Source organism: Rhipicephalus microplus, unplaced genomic scaffold, assembly GCF_043290135.1.
Source record: "Rhipicephalus microplus isolate Deutch F79 unplaced genomic scaffold, USDA_Rmic scaffold_15, whole genome shotgun sequence".
Lineage (NCBI taxonomy): Eukaryota > Metazoa > Arthropoda > Arachnida > Ixodida > Ixodidae > Rhipicephalus > Rhipicephalus microplus.
In genome coordinates this window covers 22,485,350-22,505,395 of record NW_027464588.1, presented here as the reverse complement: position 1 = coordinate 22,505,395, position 20,046 = coordinate 22,485,350, and the positions used below count along the sequence as shown (strand labels likewise).

The 20,046-nt window shown below is 48.4% G+C and overlaps 2 protein-coding genes across 2 annotated transcripts; both read right to left on the bottom strand.

Moving 5' to 3' along the window:
- On the bottom strand, positions 1 to 15,111 carry LOC142784712 (uncharacterized). The gene is made up of 2 exons (XM_075883216.1): positions 14,860 to 15,111; positions 1 to 6,519 (listed from the first exon to the last, which is right to left on the bottom strand). The coding sequence occupies exon 2, from the start codon at positions 5,005 to 5,007 to the stop codon at positions 4,159 to 4,161; it is 849 nt and encodes a 282-aa protein (XP_075739331.1). The 5' UTR covers positions 5,008 to 6,519; positions 14,860 to 15,111; the 3' UTR covers positions 1 to 4,158.
- A 1,668-nt stretch (positions 15,112 to 16,779) lies between these two features.
- Positions 16,780 to 19,355, bottom strand: LOC142784711 (uncharacterized). Its single transcript, XM_075883215.1, has 2 exons — positions 18,999 to 19,355; positions 16,780 to 17,494 (listed from the first exon to the last, which is right to left on the bottom strand). Exons 1-2 carry the CDS (start codon positions 19,280 to 19,282, stop codon positions 17,317 to 17,319), a joined length of 462 nt encoding a protein of 153 aa, XP_075739330.1. The 5' UTR covers positions 19,283 to 19,355; the 3' UTR covers positions 16,780 to 17,316.
- Between the last annotated feature and the right edge of the window lie 691 nt (positions 19,356 to 20,046).

The window sequence follows — 20,046 nt, the reverse complement described above, 5'->3', positions numbered from 1 at the left end:
GCAAAGTGACAACAGTTTTATTAAAAACCCCTCTCATTATAACATGCATGAAAAGCACCACAACAAAATATTTTATAGTGCATGTAATATCGAGACTACTAGACTGTCTATTGACCTTTTAGAAGAAGGGTATCTCCTTCACGTTCTAGGGGCAACCACTTAGCCTTTTCCTGAGCTTTTCTGTGAATATTTCCTGACTTTCAGATATCATTAGGATTGATTTAGAGTGAACAGATTTTGCTTATGCATTGAAACCTAGTTCTGTATTTAACTGCAATTATGGGTGCTAAACCACCTCCAATTAATTTTTAACATTTAACTTATTTTTTAACTGCAGCAGCACAACTAGCTATGGGTGCCCAAAAAGAGCTACAAACAATACCTTTACCTCTTTGAGCCTTTTGGAAGTGTTCAGCTTCTCAGTGCTCACCTTACAACATTTTTTTTAAATACGTGTTTGTGTGCCCACTACTCTTGCTCCTTGTACAGTGAGGAGGAGCACATGGCAAGAAGAGACAAGAAAGAAGCATAACGAAAAAAAGCGAAATAAGTGAGGCCCTCTTTTGTATCATACAATGTGTGTAACATTACTATTGAGACAAGATATAGACAAATTATCACGACTATGCATCCATTGTAGAGTCGTACACAGCTGCAACACCACGACTAAATTTCAACCTTGTGTTGGTTTAGGATCCCTTTATAGTGGCAAGCTAATGATATCTGCATTTGTTTGGCACACATTGAGATGCAGCGAAATTTGATATGGTAATCTCATTTAGAATGCACGTCATGTGGCTTCATTGTATATGTGGCCACAAGTAACTCTGGTTGCAAAGCAATATGGCAGAGCCTAAACAGACGTCACCGACCACTCCAATCTGAACTTGCCTTTGCTACTTGCCCATTATCATCCCAGCAAAAAATGAATAATTGAATCTGCTACAGATATGTGCTAGCTTATGCTAAGGACCAAGTATGAACGGTGTTTTGTCATTATTGAGATCAGTTATTTGTTCACGAACACTTGCTGTCAAACACAAAGACATTCCTGTCGAAGCATCAAGACTCAAATATAAAGCAAAAAGAAGTGTCTCTTTAAAAATTACAGGCCACAAGGTGCGAGATAAATATTTGATATACTTGGGATGTAAGGCACTGTTACGGATCCCACCGCTGCCACCAGTTGTTGTGGCTCGGGGTGCTGAGTCGTATCCCACCGCTGTCGACCAGTTGTTGCGGCTCCCAGCACTGAGGGCCCGTTGTTGTGGACCGGGGTCTGCCCGGTCTTTTGTGCTAGCGTGGTGTAGCTTCGGGTTGAGGAAACGAGCGCTTACAAGATGGGGATACGAAAAAACAAACAGGTTTATGGGACTATTTACACTTATTTACAGCACAGAAAGGTTAGGAGTTCACAAACCACAAACGTGGTGGTTGAACCGTTACGTGGTCCAGAGCGACGTCCCGCACTCGGCGGCGTCGTTATAAGCCCTGTCGGGCTCCTCCTTCTTGAGGGGAACACCAATCACACACACACAACAGGCGAGGGGTGCACGGCGCACGTGAACATCCAATATTGAGTCGTGATCACTGCACTGCAAAGTGGCGCCAGAGGGGCTCTTCCTGGTCGTGTGTCTGCCACTGGACGAGGGGTCCCAAGCTCCTGACAGCAGACATCAAACGGTCCGCCGATTTGTCCGCTCAATTAGCAGGGCAATTTGTGGCCGCGGACGCGGTTTCATCCAAGGAAGACGCTGTCTTTGTTGTCCTCTGTGGAACGGCTTACAGCTTCGTGGCGACACGTCTCATCCTCCGGCTAGCAGGGACAATACCTGGCGGGCATAGGCAGGCGGCCAGTCGGCTACTTGTTTGAGGAATAAAAGAGCACCGCTCCCCTGTCATCTCTGGACGCTGGTTCCAAGAAAACTGGGTTCCAGGCGTGGGAACGCTGCCCGGCTACGCTTCTTAGCGACAGCATGGCGCCTGCTCACGACAGTCATAACAGCTTCCCCCTCGCCAGATGAGTCACGGAGGGCAGCAGTCACCGCTGCTGCTCGCAGGGACGACGAAAGGGTCCGTAGTCGAATCCCAGGAACTGGCCTTCGCTTGTGGCATGGTCCGGGTGATTGCCGAATCTTCGACAGCATCTCTGATACTCGACCACATGTACAAGCAAGCACTCGGCCCCCTTCGAACAAACCAAGCAAAAAGAGGGATAGCAAACCAATTTTAATTACTAGCTTTAACAAAAGCTCACACTCAGAACTCTCAGGACTCATTTGCGCTGAGAAACCAGACGTGCTACCTTACACAATTCACATAATAAGATGCACGAAAAAACTAAAATATCAATTTTGATACATCAAGAGCACACCTAGATAGATTAGAAAGAGCGTCGGAGCACGTCAGCGTTTCCATTCAATTTGCCCTTTTCCTAATGCCAAAATGATCTTTTCGAAGAATCAAGCTCCGCCTCACAAGGCGACTGTTCTTTGATGTCACGGTTTGCAGCCAAGTAAGGAGACACTGGTCTGTCTCTACTTTAAATGTAGTACCCCTGAGATAACACTGCAACTGATGAATGGCCTACACAATGCAAGCGCACACCTTTCCTGAACCGCGGTACGTTATCTCATGAGAGCCCAATTTCCGGCTCAAGAAGAGTGCAGCTTTGCTTGTTACAATTGTCGTCCTGACATACGGCTGCCTCCTTCTTTCCATCGCCGACTACTTTCATCGGTTCTGTCCCGCTGAGAGCATCGGTCAAGTACGCGAACGCTGAACAAACTCGGATTCAGCGAGGGCTACAATTGTAGTAACGTCTGTATTTTTCTGCGGCGGCAATAACCACCTGCTACTGAGACAGTGGGCTCGCAGCCTCCCAAAACTTTAACCTACGTTGTGACCTAACGGTCTACCTTGATGTTTAGAAAAAGCTTAATCATCCGTTTATATGATCTCTTGATCAATGATTCTTCAAAGAAAACAACAGCAAAACATAGGAGACAAACACTGCTTTCTGGCAGGTTCATTTGGTTAATGTAAACTGTCTATGCTAATGCCTCTGAGTAAAACTCACTGGGCTCTCCTGAGCTATCAATTACTCTCATTTCTACAGCATTGCAAAATACACGGCACTATTAACCAAACGCATAATCCCTCCGAGTTTTTCTAAATTCTCAATCAAACGTTACGTTGTAACACACCGTGTACAACAGGAAATATATTCCTAGGCAAAAACACCTAAAACAAAATTGCATAGGTTTTATGCTAAAACCGTGCACTAGATGACTCCTAATTCTCACAGCACGTAACGACAATTCCACCGTGTCCCGCCTAACTTAATCATTTTACGACATCATTTGGTCTATGTTAACATCTTCCTCCTTAAATGCTCATTCTCACCAAATCCACGTGACAGTGAAGGCATACGACATTACTCTCAGCCTTTGAAAATACTAGAAAAATAACAATTTTCCAGTTTTTACCTTCGGCACATATTAACCCTAATGATTTAAGCACATCGATGTTAACTTTCAGCCTTCGGTTCAGCGGTTTTCCTTCTGAAAAATGTACACCACATCACGTTACTTACAAAATTAAAGGACTGAAATTACATCTACAAAGTAAAACTAAGTAACCATACTGAACACGCATGTGTTACTGAATCTGACCACCCCCTTTTCTCAACTAGATTCGCTTGAATCGCCCACGGTGGGGTCGCGGTCCTGGTGGTTTTCGAACACGCCAGAGGCTACAAAACGCATGAATGCTAGGCTGTGTCCTGTTGTCACGCCTCATTCTGCACTTTGTCCTGTTCCCCTCAGGAATTTGAAAGGGACGTGAGGAGCAGGGGTAAAACCTGTGCCGTTTTTCTTTTGTGTTCTCCCCTACGCGGTATTTAGCCACTCTGCGCTTTCGACTTTGACCCACCGGGCAAGGCCGTTTTCCCAAAGTCGTCGAACGCAACCGCGCTTTTCGTTGGGGTGACGCACTTCGTTTGCCCCCTCTACACCTGGCTCGCCGCTTGTGCTTCCCTGAACGCCACCATTGACGTTCCTTGAAACAGACTAACGGCCTACCCTCTCGTCTTTCTTGCGACTGAGTGGGACCTGTCCTAGGCTTACGCAGTGACGAACGCTTCTGCTTCTTTCTTTTTTAGCGATGTTTTCTTGCCTCCTTTCTCTCGATGCCATCATCATGTCGCGTCGGGAACTGAGGCGTCGGGAAGCTCGTTGGAGCTTGTGCTAGGTCTTCCCTCCCGCTAACGCTGTTCGAACTCTGCGTCACGACGAACTGTTGGGCCAAATTATCTTTGTCAATGCTGATGAAACCAATAACTGGGCCCTCTCCGATAGCATCGCTGCACTCCTGAAGCGTCGCGTTCTCACTCTGTTTAGCAACTGCGCTAACATTGCCTACATTTGACGATGTCGAAACATCCTCTTGAGGCACGAAGAAGGTTTCCAGCTTCTTACTGGGCCCATTAGGGCTGCTGGCACTTTCCTCATCCACGCAAGGAGCGTCTTTCGACATCGTCCCTACCTCCAGACCGGCCAAGGCCTCGTTCTCTACATGCTCTACCTTGATGGATTCTAGAATACGCGGGCCCTTCTCTGGCACCATCTCTGTTTCTAGCGCTTCATGACGCGCCTCAACTGCCAGCGCTTTGTGACGCGCCTTGCTTTCAGACTCCGGTGCGAGTCTTTCTTTCTTTTTGCTAACAGAATTTCCAAATCTTCTGATTAGCTCTGCTTTCACAGCTTCGTAGTTGTTCGCGTGCTGCTCACTGAGTCGCGCAACAACATCCACTGCCTCGCAGGGCAGAACCGTGAGTATCTTCTGAGACCACGTGTCTCGCTCACACGACAGTTGCCTACACTTTCGTTCAAAGAGTCTAAGATACAGGCCCATATCCCATGATACCTCATATGGCTGCATGTACCTAGACATCTCGAACTCTGCCTCATTTTCGAGAAGTACTCCTTGCTGGGGTCCCAACCTCATACTCAACTCATAGTCTTGTTTGAAAAACTTTCTCTTGAGGCCTTCTCTTTAGTCTCCACTATTTCCTTCCATCTGAGCTTCTCTTAGTTTTCTTTCGATGATGAGGTCCCATTCTTCACTTAGTTCCTCATCATCAGCCCCCAAATCATTAATCGCTTGAATGATTATGGGTTTTCGTGCCAAACCCTTTGTATCGATCCCCACTTCCTCACAAAACAGCAACAAGTCTGACTTCTGCAGCTCCCGTAAGTCCATGATCGTACCGAGTGCTCGCTACTTCCAAAATGACTTTCCGAAATGGCGAAACTGAGTCTTTCGGCAAAGTTAACTACCAGTTCTAAAATTTAATCCTCTTTTAGAACCTGGTTCACTCAAAGGAAAAGCCAAGCACTCACCCATACGTGATCCATGTCTCGAGCCAGCTGCTTCTCCTGGGCCGACTGTTGTCACTTGTAGCTCCGTATCCCACCTCTGCCAACCAGTTGTTGCGGATCCCACCGCTGCCACCAGTTGTTGCGGCTCGGGGTGCTGAGTCGTATCCCACCGCTGTTGACCAGTTGTTGCGGCTCCCAGCACTGAGGACCCGTTGTTGCGGACCGGGGTCTGCCCGGTCTTTTGTGCTAGCGTGGTGTAGCTTCGGGTTGAGGAAACGAGCGCTTACAAGATGGAGATACGAAAAAACAAACAGGTTTATGACACTATTTACACTTATTTACAGCATAGAAAGGTTAGGAGTTCACAAACCACAAACGTGGTGGTTGAACCGTTACATGGTCCAGAGCGACGTCCCGCACTTGGCGGCGTCGTTATAAGCCCTGTCGGGCTCCTCCTTCTTGAGGGGAACACCAATCACACACACACAACAGGCGAGGGGTACGAGCATGCACGGCGCACGTGAACATCCAATATTGAGTCGTGATCACTGCACTGCAAAGTGGCGCCAGAGGGGCTCTTCCTCGTCGTGTGTCTGCCACTGGTCGAGGGGTCCCAAGCTCCTGACAGCAGACATCAAACGGTCCGCCGATTTGTTTGCTCAATTAGCAGGGCAATTTGTGGCCGCGGTCGATGTTTCATCCAAGGAAGACGCTGTCTTTGTTGTCCTCTCTGGAACAGCTTACAGCTTCATGGCGACACGACGTCTCATCCTCCGGCTAGCAGGGACAATACCTGGCGGGCATAGGCAGGCGGCCAGTCGGCTACTTGTTTGAGGATTAAAAGAGCGCTGCTCCCCCGTCATCTCTGGACGCTGGTTCCAAGAAAACTGGGTTCCAGGCGTGGGAACGCTGCCCGGCTACGCTTCTTAGAGACAGCATGGCGCCTGCTGACGACGGTCATAACAGCACGCACAAGAGGTGCTGCCATATTACACTTTTCCTTGTGTTGAAAACTGCTTGCTTTACTCACCCAACACATCTGTAAAGATGCCGTGAAAACACCAAGCAGCTGATGCAGCAAGGTTGAACATATCCAGGGATTCCACCATTCCTAAGCAGCCCTACAGCCTCCACAGTCCTGCAACCATTTGTAAGATAAATATAGTTCTACCCAAAGTTCTTGGTTTACAGACACACATGCAAGACGCATAACCACTCTATAGGAAGTTTGCATCATAATGCGCTGGGTAGCAAAACGGATCCCAATATCAAGTATCCCGGCCTGCCGCTTCTTTCTTTCCGTTCTTGATTAATCAATTCATGGTTAATAAATGTTCCCCCAATGTGAAGTGTACTGGCAGTCCGGTGAAGAATTGCAACGTATTTCAAACACAGTCCAATTCATGGCAAGTAAGCATGCAATAGCGTTTTGTCAGCTGTTCGAGAAAAGAGCATGAAGTTTAGCTAAAACCCATGTTTTTTATAAACACCATTCAATTTGATATAAAAGTTGTGAGCATTATGTGAAGGAACACGGATTAATGTTTAATCAATGATTTCTTATAATGTCCTGATATGAATGCAACTAACTGAATATGAAACGATAATTTTTGCTTGAAAATTTAGAGTTATGAACACTATCGCACTTGCCAGCTGAATCTTGTCCAAAACAGCGGCAAGATAGGCTAGTTTCTGTAGGTGAGCAGTAATGAGCAGTGCAAAGTAACAACAAGAAACACCAGTAACAACAGTATGGAGCAAGCACAGACTGCCAACTGTATAATTTATTGCACAAAAGTTCGCCTGAATATCAGTCAGACAACTCGTGCAAATGAAGGTCCAGTTGGGAATGAACCAGTTACGAAATTAACAATGCCTGCTTTCACTAACAGGACCCTCATTCACATAAAGTATGCAGCGATAGGCCCCTACCGAGGTACGTCACAGCATGATGTCACTGGCACATGTAAAAGGTGTGGCTGGAAAAACACTCCAGCTGCTGGCTCAGCCCGGTACAGTCGTGCTGTGTTTGGGGCAAGTTTTAATTTTTCAAAGCTTACACTTCACGTTACAATGTTGACATTAGCTGTAGTATGTGTCAGCAAACATCTAGCTGTGTGGTAAACTGTGTGGTAAAATATTTGCCACGCTGTCTGTTTATCTTGAAGAAGTGAACACACGTGGTGGCCTGTGCGAGGAACAGCGGCATAGTCTTCAAAAATGTGCACTGTTGATTGCGGCATGTAGTGTGCATTGAAAGGTATTGAGAATATCTGTTCAACTGAGAATATTGTGTGTGGTGTGTGCAGTGTCAATAACAATGTGTCTTGTTTGTGAAGACGTTAGCACTCATGGCAGGGATCGGTCGATGAAAAAACTTGATTCGACATTTTAGTCAAGGTAAATATGCACTTGACGCGAACATCTGCAAGTGGGTACATCTCGGTGTTTGCGCTGTGTGCAGAAAAAAAGTGCATGGTCACCGGGCTGGAAGATAACATTTGCTGAAGCTGCATGTATGAATCGCCCTGACGAGTACGCAAGCCCAATAAAGGTATAACTCGTTTTATCGAAGGCCTCATATGTCTTCATGTAATAAGCAGAGATTCTTGTTTCACATATACTCAGTACCTTTACCGCTCGATATTCATGAAGTGACAATGCAAACAACAAGTTTGTGTGTTAGGTCCTAAGGGAGCAATGTAAATATGCAAATAAGTTATAGGTGTCAGATGCAGCGATGTAACTTCGCAAAATATTACGTATATTGTCACGTTAAAAAGACAGGAGACGTTTTTAAGGCGTCCTCACAAAAGTCCGAAGAGCGGTCGGCTCAGCGCAGCCAAAAACAGAACAATGGCACGAGGGGAACTGCCACTTCGTCTGCCTCTTTTGCGCTGGCAGATCAAGCGCGCGGCACTGCCCCTCCTCCCTGAAGAGCATCGCCTCGATGCTAAACGAAGCGTGTATCGTAAAAAAAAGACATTGTCACAGTGTGTGGTACGGTTTTAACCGCACCACGTGCACAATCTCGGGTCGTAGCTGTCGGCGTCGGGGTGGTTGGCTTCCGTCCGGAAGGACTTCGTAATTGACGTCGCTCACTTGTCGTAGCACTTTGTACGGGCCAAAATACCGACTGAGAAGCTTCTCAGAGAGACCTTTGCAGCGCACAGGGGTCCAAACTAACACCTGGTCACCTGGTTTATAATCGACTTGTCTGTGGCAGCGGTTGTAGCGCTGTGCATCGACGCCTTGTTGTTTCTTGATGTTTACGCGGGCTAGTTGACGTGCTTCCTCGGCTCGTTGCACGAAACACTCAGCATCTTCGTCGAGATCCTCGATGTTGTCAATGTCGCATGGGAGCATTGCGTCCAACATCGTCTGAACGTCCCGACCGTATAGAAGACGAAACGGAGTGAATCGTGTGGTCTCTTGCGTAGCGGTATTATACGCGAATGTTACGTAAGGCAGTATTTCATCCCACGTCTTGTGCTGTACGTCTATGTACATAGACAGCATATCAGTCATCGTTTTGTTAAGCCGCTCGGTCAGTCCATTTGTCTGAGGGTGATACGCTGTTGTCTTGCGATGCGTGGAGTAACTTAACTGAAAAACTTGTTCAAGGAGCCTTGCTGTAAACGCTGTTCCTCGGTCTGTGATGACACAGGATGGAGCACCGTGGCGTAATACAATTCTCTCGATGAAAAACTGAGCAACTTCACAAGCCGTGCTTTTAGGAAGCGCCTTAGTTTCAGCATAGCGGGTTAGATAATCTGTAGCGACGATTATCCACTTGTTGCCGGAAGATGACAAGGGAAACGGACCCAGGAGGTCCATGCCGACTTGATCGAAGGGTGTTCTGGGTGGCTCGATAGGGTGAAGTAATCCCGCAGGCTTAACAGATGGGGATTTTCGGCGCTGGCATTCGCGGCAGGCTTGAACGTACTGTTTAACGCAAGCGGCAAGTTTCGGCCAGTAGTAAGACTTTCGTACCCTAGCGATGGTTCGGGTGATGCCCAGATGGCCCGATGGAGGCTCGTTGTGGCAGGCAAATAGAATTTCCTCACGCAGCTCTGCGGGGACGACCAACAGGTAAGTTTTGTTGCTGGCGGCTGCGTTCTTCTTGTACAACACGCCCTGTCGTAAGCAGAAGGATGACAATCCGCGAGTTATATGCTGGGGCAGTGATACGTTGCGGCCCTCTAGATGTTCAATGATAGGTCGCAATTGAGCATCTGCTCGCTGCCGTAAAGCCAAGTCTGTTACGCTTACGGAGCCAAGGAAAGGGCAGTCCTCTTCGAAGCTCTGAGCGGCAGGCTCAACTGGCGCGCGTGACAACGTGTCCGCATCTTCGTGTGCACGACCGGACTTGTACACGATAGTGACGTCGTACTCCTGCAGACGTAGGCTCCACCTTGCCAGTCGTCCGGAGGGGTCTCTGAGGTTCGCAAGCCAGCACAGCGAGTGATGATCCGTCACTACTCTGAATGGACGGCCGTAAAGGTAAGGTCGAAACTTAGCAATTGCCCACACGACAGCAAGGCACTCCTTCTCCGTGGTACTGTAGTTTGACTCCGGGCGTGTTAGGGTTCGGCTTGCGTAGGCGATAACCTTTTCAATTCCCTCCTGCCGTTGGACGAGTACCGCGCCCAGACCGACGTTACTGGCGTCGGTATGAATTTCTGTTTCGGCTTCCTCGTCGAAATGTCCAAGAACAGGTGGTGATGCCAGGCGAAGCCGAAGCTCTGTGAATGCTGATTCTTGTTCAGCACTCCAAACGAACGGCGTATCGTCTCTAGTGAGTCTAGTTAATGGTTCGGCAATTTTCGAAAAATTGCCTATAAAGCGCCGGTAGTACGCGCATAGACCAAGAAACCGCCGCACACTTTTCTTATCGGCAGGAGTCGGGAAGGCTGCGACAGCGGCGGTTTTCTCAGGGTCAGGACGGACGCCTTCTGCGCTTACGACATGTCCAAGGAACTTTAGTTCTTCGTAACCGAAATGGCATTTTTGCGGCTTTAACGTAAGGTTAGCCGTCCGAATCGCCTCAAGTACCTGTCGTAGTCGCTTCAGATGTTCGGAGAAGCTGGTTGAAAACACGACCACATCATCCAAGTACACAAGGCAGCTTTGCCATTTTAAGTCAGTCAACACAGTGTCCATCATGCGTTGGAAGGTAGCTGGCGCAGAGCAGAGTCCGAACGGTAGCACCCGAAATTCGTAGAGGCCATCCGGCGTGACAAAGGCGGTTTTTTCACGGTCGCGCTCATCAACCTCAATTTGCCAGTAGCCACTCTTTAAATCCAGGGAAGAAAAATACTTCGCTCGTCGTAGTCGGTCAAGCGAGTCATCAATACGCGGCAGCGGATAAACATCTTTTTTTGTGACGTTGTTGAGCTTTCTGTAATCTACACAGAAGCGAAGCGTACCGTCCTTCTTCTTAACCAGAACGACCGGTGAGGACCAGGGACTGTTCGAAGGCTGGATAACGCCGTCGTCGATCATTTCTTTCACTTGCTGCTTGATAGCTGCGCGTTCTGTCGGCGAGACGCGGTATGGCTGTTGGTGAATAGGTCTTGCGTCGTCGTAAGTGATTATCCTGTGCTGTGTAATTGGCGTCTGACTCACTTTAGACGACTGAGCAAAGCACGCCCTGAATTCAAACAATAGCTCTCGCAAGGCCCTCTGGTTCTCTTCCGGCAGTGCACTGTTCATGTCAACATCTATTACGGTTTGTCCATCGCGGCTACTGTCTTCACAGGCAAAACACTCAATGACGTCCTCCAAGGCTTCAGCGTAGGCGACCGCAGTGCCCCGGAAAAGGTGACGATGCTCATTGGTGAAATTTGTAATCATGACCTCGGCTGTACCGTTCCGAATGTCAATGATGCCTCGTGCCACAGAAATTCCAAGCGCCAGCAGCAGGGAGACGTTGCACTCTGCCACTGTTTCACCGTCACTGGTTCCTTCGGAAGTCACCTGAATTAGGATACTTGCACGAGGTGGTATTGTGACACTGTCGTCGGAAACACGGAGGGCGGTTGTACGGCGGTTGGAGTCCCTTGACGTAGCGTTGACTGTCGAAAAGGAAATGCAGCGTCGCCATAGGTCGATTACGGCGCCATATTCCCGAAGAAAATCGAGGCCGAGAATTAATTCGCGGGAGCAGTCACGTAGCACGATGGAGCTGACCAAAAACGTGCAGCCTCGTATTTGTAGCCTGGACGTGCACAAACCAACCGGCGTTACAACATGTCCGCCAGCTGTACGTACATGCGATCCTGTCCAAGGCATTATCACTTTCTTCAAGGTACGTGCCAATTGTCCGCTAATAATCGAGTAGTCAGCACCAGTGTCTATTAAGGCAGTTAAATTGCGACCGTCGAGCATCACAGGTATGTCCATTGAAAAGTCGCTCAGCTGGGATACAGGCGCCGGCGTAGTCGAATTTCCGTTGGTCCGATGTCGCGTCGATTGGAGGGCGAGGTCTTCATCACGTCGAGAATCAGCGGCCTCGCCTCGAAAGGTCGCTGGCGTTAGTTTTCCAGGCGGGGGCTCGGAGACCGTCCTTGCGGCCTTCGATTTCCGTTGCCTGAATAAGACGACGACCGCGGTGACGGTGAGCGCGACTGACGCCTGAGTGGGACGTTCTGCCGAGCGATAAAATCTTCAATTTCTGGTGGTCTCTGTCCAAACCGGGGGCGGGGTGAATTGGCAGGAAAACCCTGCAGCCCAAGTCGGCGGTACTGGCAGTCTCGGTAGAGGTGACCCGCTTCACCGCAGTGGTAGCAAAGCGGTCGTCGGTCGGGCATGCGCCATATGTCGGATTTACGCATGACGGGTCGAGTGTCTGCAAAATAAGGGACCACCTGTGCGGACTGCAGTGTGGCGTACGGGGTTGCGGCTGGTAGTGGGACTGGTGCAGGTGCGTTGTGTTCGAACGTGTCGGTATAAGTGGTGCGCTGGAAACCACTCACTGGGGATGGTGTCGTGGACGACGGAACGGTGCGTCTCAATACGTCTGCGTAGGTCACCCCTAGAGGTTCACTTGAAGTTGCGAACGCCTGAAGTGGTGCAGCAACCTGCGTTGGTGTCTCGCGACGAGGTGTGCCGAGCGCATGCTGAACTTCGTCACGTATGATGGTGGCGATGCAATTCGTGGAAGGCTGCTGCTGCGCCTGGTTCAGCTGTTGCAGCTGTTGCAGCTCGTCGCGAACAACCGAACGTATCAGCTCGCGAAGCGCTCCCACGTCGGTCGGGAACGAGCCTAGCCCGGTGGTATAGGTAGCATTCACTTGCCGATCGTACTGGTTCCGCTGCTGCAGCGCCTTTTCCATGGCGACGGCTTCAGTGAGGAACTCCGCAACCGTTCTAGGCGGACTACGAATGAGTCCAGCGAAGAGCTGCTCTTTCACACCTCGCATCAAGTGTCGCAGCTTCTTGTCTTCCGGCATGGTTGGATCGGCGCGAGTGAACAGATGAACCATATCCTCCACGTATGTAGCCACACCTTCATTAGGCATCTGCATGCGGGACTGGAGGGCCCTTTCAGCGCGCTCTCGACGATCGAGACTCGAGTACGTTTCGCGGAGCCTGTGACAGAACTCATGCCACGACGTTAGGAGGCCCTTGCGGTTCTGGAACCATGTGCGAGCACCATCCAGAAGACTAAAGTACACATTCTTGAGCTTCGCTACTTCGTCCCACCCGTTGAAATCCGCTACGTACTCGTACTCAGCCAGCCAATCTTCCACATCTTCATAGAGGCCACCACGGAAGGGACTCGGAACACGTGGTTTTTGCAGCGTGTAATGAGTGGGTGCAGCTGCGGGTGCAGCGGTTGGAGCAGCGGCGGCTCCAGCGGCAGGGGAAGCGGTGACAGCAACAGTATTCTCCATACCAGTCGACGTACTTGTACTGTGAGGCACAAACTCGGGGGACAGTCCTCGAATCCTCCGACTGAAACGGTGTACCGGCGTAAGCTCTGGGTTTTGGGTCACGTTCCGGCTGCTAGAAGGAGTCTGTTGCATAGGTGAGGTTACCCAGCACCTCCACCATTAAAATGTCACGTTAAAAAGACAGGAGACGTTTTTAAGGCGTCCTCACAAAAGTCCGAAGAGCGGTCGGCTCAGCGCAGCCAAAAACAGAACAATGGCACGAGGGGAACTGCCACTTCGTCTGCCTCTTTTGCGCTGGCAGATCAAGCGCGCGGCACTATATATTAGGCTACAGGTTTAGAATCGCATACATCTCAGTGGTCTATCAGGAACGTCACAAACAACTTCCTTGCCAACCAGCCCTTGCACAGAGGGAGGGAATGGCTGGCACGGTGCTCGAAGTGACGTCACACTATTTGCAAACATAGAGAGGTTTCTTACTTAGGCAACATTTTGCACAATATATATTTTAGATGCAGACAGTACTCGTCCACATTGATCATACTGATGTCTTTTGTTGTTACTTTGTGCTGTGAATTACTAGGCATTTAGTCACCATGATCTTTTAAAGCTAATTTCAGTGTTCTCTCTCATATTGCTGACAACTGTGTTGTTGCATAAATTGGGCAAAAAAGCAACACAGAAAGGCTGTCACAATAAATGCACCAACATGGGTATTCTCCTGCAAACAAAAGTCGGCACTGGTCCTGTCATTACCCGTCTTCCTTCTCCCTTTGCCTTGTTTTTGCTGAAACAGCGAAACACCTGATGAGTTTGATGAGAAATATTAACGCATCAAAACTATACGTGCTTGCATCAGCAACTACACAACAGCGTGATAACCGCACCGCTGCCACACAGCAGCGAAACATATTTTGAACATGCTGGCAGTGTATTACTTTATACAAAGCAACTCTGGCAGATTACAAAATCTCACATTGTGCATGCAAGTTTTCTTCGAAGTCAGGCGTACAATCTAGGTGCTGGCCGGTATATTATTAGTTACAAGCAAAAGCGTCTTTCAGGTACACATGCAGATTCCACGAACACCTTTCTCTCTTTACACTAGGCACACACATTATATCTTTTAACAAGCACACGCCACTATTTAGGGGCATAATGTTCTACCGTGAACGTATGCTAATCAACCCACTTAGGCGGTTGGCTAGGTGAATCGAGCCAAGTTACAAATTGTATCACTCGCGAACGTAAACAAAATGCTGCTTTGCATCAAATGGCACTGCAGGCTTCGTTTAATCAACAACGTAGCAAGCGCCATGTGCATCTTTCTCACTACATTGCACATATGAAAAAATCGATCACCATACACATGCATGTTGCCGCAGTTGTCTCGAATCAGCTCCAGTAAGGCCGCGCCGATGCGCCATGGCTCTGCTGGCGTTAGCGTTGTCAAAGCGAATCGGCAACCGCACTCGCAAAGGCGCGTAAGGTTGCCGTTTCACGACGCCTCGTTCGAGTGCAGCAACACACACTTGCACTGAGTGGCATACTTGGTCTACATAAAAAAGTGTCCCCCTTACCTTTAGTTTCTTTCACACTGTCCTGAGGGAAGCAACCACAGGCGTCAGCCGTCACCTCGGAGTCCTTCGAGCGCCTGCCCAACCCGCCGATTCCTTGGACGACTCGCACTTGATCCGCGCTCGAACAACCGCGGAAATAGGGCGCGATCTTAGCACATCACACGAACGAGGAACGGCGCTTCCTTGCATAAATTTAACATTTCGTGCTCTCGTGTTAGCAGCGCGAACACATGAGAGACGCACCGAAACGGCGTTCCCACGGAAACAAAGAGCGTGCAGCGCCGGTCGAGCAAGTGCAGGTGCAGCCTCAACACGCCTCGGCACTAGCCGACACTAGCGCGCGACGGCTACAGCCAAAACGAAGGCGTGAGTTGACGTGAGTGCAGGCCGGAGAACACCTTAGGAATCTTCGATTTGGCTTGCACTAGTTCAGAAAAGTGCCGCAGCGGTGCCAAGCGGTGCAGTGAGCGTGCAGCGCCGGTCGAGCAAGTGCAGGTGCAGCCTCAACACGCCTCGGCACTAGCCGACACTAGCGCGCGACGGCTACAGCCAAAACGAAGGCGTGAGTTGACGTGAGTGCAGGCCGGAGAACACCTTGTAGTGTAAGCCTAAAATAGCCGCCTCCGCCGCCTTGTCCGATCAATACACGGCCGTGATGGCACTTCTTGTGACTGCGATGGAATTGCTGGACTCGAGCAGCGACGACGATTCCGTCAGCGGTGCCGTTTGCAGTGACTGCGACGATGAGTACGACGATGCGTGCATCTTGGTCGCGTGCGCGTTGGTGCGCGACGATGCCAACCGTGTACCCGGGTACGAAAGCATTATCGGCAGGTACCATGAGTATGAATTCAAGCGCCTCTTCAGGCTGTCCAGGGAGACTTTTGATAGTTTCAGTGCCAAGTTCAAGACTTCAGCCTTCTACCCAAGGGCAGTGCAAGGCCGCCAACAAATCAGTGCCGAAAAAACATGCCTCATAGCGCTTGTGTACCTAGGCTCACAAATATCTATGTACGCCATAGGCGACAAATTCGATGTTACCGAGTCGTCTGTTCATGTTTGTGTGACACGGGTCGTTCACTTCTTACACGCTATTAGCGATGAGATAATTTGCTGGCCTAGTAGCGCGGAAGTGACCCGCATAAAGAACGGCTTCCTCGCCAAAAGTAAAGGCAAGGGCCCAAGAAACACCATCGGCTGTATCGATGGATCACACATCGGGATACTCACTCCAAGCGAATCTACGCAGTCTTACTTCAACCGGAAAAAGTGGCCTTCGATAATCCTGCAAGGAATCTGCGACGACAGGAACAAGTTGCTGAACGTGTTTATTGGGTTTCCAGGTTCGGTTCACGACGCCCGTGTCCTGAGGGAGAGCCCCTTCTTTGCACGCGCAATTCAGGAATGTGAAGACAATTATATACTGGGTGACAGTGCATATCCACTGATGCCATGGCTCATGACCCCATTCAAGGACAATGGAAGTTCTTTTCCTACGTGGAAAAAGAGCTTCAATAAACGACACAGTCAACAACGAGTGCTTATTGAGAACACCTTCGGCCTGCTTAAACAGCGTTTTAGGAGGCTCTACCTTGTTGATGCAAAAAGTGTGCAACAGTGCTGCTATATAGTTATGGCTGCGTGTGTGCTACACAACATGTGCAACGATGAAAGGGACTTCCTTGAGGAACTTGCAACGCTTCCCCAAGAAGAAGATGTGGGCAATGATGAAAGTGAAGGAGATTTTGATTGCAGTCTGCCAGGCTACAGTCAGTCTCTGCGAGAGTTCATTGCAAAGGAACAGTGCTAGAAGTTCATCTTTGCTTCGCGATTTATTCAGTGTGCAAATGTTTTGCGAAGTGGGGTGCCGCGTCTAGAAGCAATGTTTTTTTTTAACAAATTAGATGGAGTAGACACTGCTAGTGTTATAAAAGTTTATTGCCCATATTATAACCCGTCCTTATTTGAGAGTACGTCGATCAACCGATCGAATCGCTGCATGCGCTCATCATGCCGCTTTGCCTTTGCCTCTTCCCATTTTTTTCTTTCCTCCAGTTGTTTCACTGCTGCCTCCTCTTGCTTAGCTCTCGAAGCTTGCATTTTTTCTAATGCCTCCAAGAGCGGCGTGACTTGGGACCTACTCTGGCGCTTCCTTTTTGGCGTTGTGCTGCTCCGAACTTTGGATGCTGTGTTGCACTCGACTGGGACTGCTGCATCTTGAGGTGCTTCAGTGATGCTGGTGCTGTTGAAAGTAATTGTACAGGTGCCATGTCATTTCCAGGCTACAGCACAAATTAAGTAATTTTTACTTACTCTGGACTTGCACTAGGCAGGATTGTTTTTCCAGGCTCCAAGAGCAGCCTTGGATTTACACTATGTTCTTTTTCCAAGACTTCTGCCAGCTCTCTGTAATAGACACTATGAGAATCACTGAAGATATGAAGACACAATCGTAACTTACTCTTCATATTCACAGTTCACACGGTGGTGACCTGAAGAATTGTTGTCTTTTTTTGACTTTTTATATGCTCTGTCCAGCGACTTCCATTTGTTTTCCACTTGTGTGGCAGTCACGTTGCACAAGAACTCCGTATTGATGGCCTCAGCCAACTTCTTCCACAGAAGCCTTCTTGTGCTAAACAAAAAAGCAAAGCACAGTTAGTAGGAAAGAAGGAAGCGACGTAACGTGACCCAAGTCTTGCAGTAGCACATGAACCTTTCCTTAGTACTTCATATGTGTAGCTTTCAGGGATAATTGCTAGGGATGTTCGATTATTCGAAAATTTTGGATAATGAATCAAACAGCACTGTATTCGGTTCCTAAGTCGAATCGAATTGCACATATTCTAAGTAACAAATATTCTTTTAATAATCGGCACTGGCGGGAGAACCCCAAAACAACGAAACAGCTACAAGTCATTCTTTCAATCCCTAATGTGACCTGTACGCAGCCCAAGCTTTTGCAAGACTACCTACACTATATTGATTGTCGAATGAATGCGCTTCTGAAAGCTCCATTCTTGCTCAATTTTTACTGCACTTTAGCTGTATCGCATTTATCAGCTCCTGTCTTCGTCTTGTAATAACCAAAGGTGGGAACTACGAGTGCTTGCAGCTTCACGACTAGCAACAGATACAAGTTTTGCGTTTGCGTAAATTGTTCTTGCAGATGTAAATTTCAACGCCCATTGTTATCCGCTTTTAGTGCGCAGGCCATGTTGTGATGACGGGTTGATCTGCTCCGTTACATATTTAGTTGTATCTGCAATGTTTGGTTGTAAATTGTTTTGTTTTTGTGTCCCAATTTTATTTAAAGTGAGGTGACAAAGTCTCACGTTGATAACGCTAGTCAATGCCGTAGTTGAACCTACAATTACAAAATGTTACGAATATTCTAGTTCCTGCTGCATACGAGATTACCTTAGTTTTCGTAATTGTGGTATTTTGAGTAGATTCAAACTGACTGTAATGGCCTTTGTCGAAAGTTTGTGACTATTTGTTTCAAATAAAATGTTCTGTTCTAAGGCTGTTTTGAAAATGGTCTACTTACTATTCAAACAGTATTCAATTACTATTTGTATTCTATTTGGTGCCATTACTATTTGACTCTTACTTGATTAGGTTCCGAAATTCACTATTCACACACTTCTGATAACTGCGAACGTTCTTTTTGTGCGGGAAGCATTATGTTGGAGAAGTTGAACATTGTGTAAATCACTCTTTTGGATCATAAAGCTTCACTAAGGAGACAGCCATATTCTAACCTGTCTTTGCATTGTAAAACATGCAGCTGCGCAACCTTGTTTGCTGACACGACGGCGCAGTCTAGGTTCAAAGATAGGGTAGCACGTGTCAAGAAGCATATCTCTTTTAACAATGAGCTGCACCATCTTGAAAAGTGGCAGTGCGAGAGAAATGCGGACAGACAGTGAAGACACAAGGACTGCAGGGCGAGACTTGCTAGAGATGTGCCTCAGAATAACAACATGCAATTCCCTCTAGTGCAAATTCTCAAGGCAGCACTACACTTGCAACATGGCTTGAGCTTGGAGGTGCTGCACCTTATCTTGTTGGTGCTTGCCTAGAGTGAAACGGAATAATAAAAAGCTGCAAATAATTTTGGACATAGGATGACATACCGAAGTGCCCTGGTTTTTCCCACCAAGTCCTTCATTTCCGAGTATTTGGCGATGAAGAACCTTGTTTTTCGGGCGCTCCAAAGCTCTTCCACATCTTCAGCCGACGCGGCTGCTGCTGGAAATGCGGCTAAAGCCCCATCGCTGTCAACGTCGCCGTCGCAGGCAGGAGAAGGCGTCGGCGGTTGTGCCGGAGGGGGGTCATTTTCACGATTCCCTGCCATGAACCGCAACGTAACGCGCTTGCCGTCTGCAAGGGCGAAAACCAAGATTAAAAATACCGACATAGCATAAGCAATGCTACGAGGCTGTTTGCTGACCGACTACGACTCCTGGCCGCTAACCACGTTTTTTGGCAATGCATGCAGCCTGACTTACCTGATGCCTCATAGACGTAACCGTTGGCGTCCGTCATAAATGACCCGTCGGGATTGTGAAGTGCCTTAACTTCCTTTTGAACGCCCTGAACAACTATTTGCAACGTCGTCTGCTCTGGCCTTGGGGGGACGCCCGCCATGCTGCACTACTCTGCACCTGCTTTGGAGTGCGTGCACGCCGGTACAGAACTCGTCAGGAACTAGGCTTACACCTAGACAAAACGAGGGAGCCAGTGCAGAGGGTGCGACAGAGGGCGCGCGCTGCTCCGGCAAAACGAGGACGAAGGTGCTGCACCCTTTGAACTGGTTCAGCCGGTGCAGCCAAAACGAAAGACAAACAACATGTGGCTTTAGCTGTGAATGGATTTGGCTTGGATATCTGTGTGAGGAAAATAAAAAAAAACATCTGCTGCTGCTATAAACTGAAAAAAAAAATGTAAGTTATTTGGCAAAATAACTTTAAAAGTGATGAACAGTTATTCAAAAAACAAGTTACAACTTATGAATATTTTCGCAGGTCTTTGTTTTGTTTTTGCTCTAGCAGACGACAGCCTCCTACTGCTTCTACGACAGACGTAGTGCGGTTTCACGTTCGGTGCGTGTCACCAACGCAAAGCTCTACAGTAGTGATATCAGAGTTATCAATTCTCAATGAATCATAGGATGGCTACAAA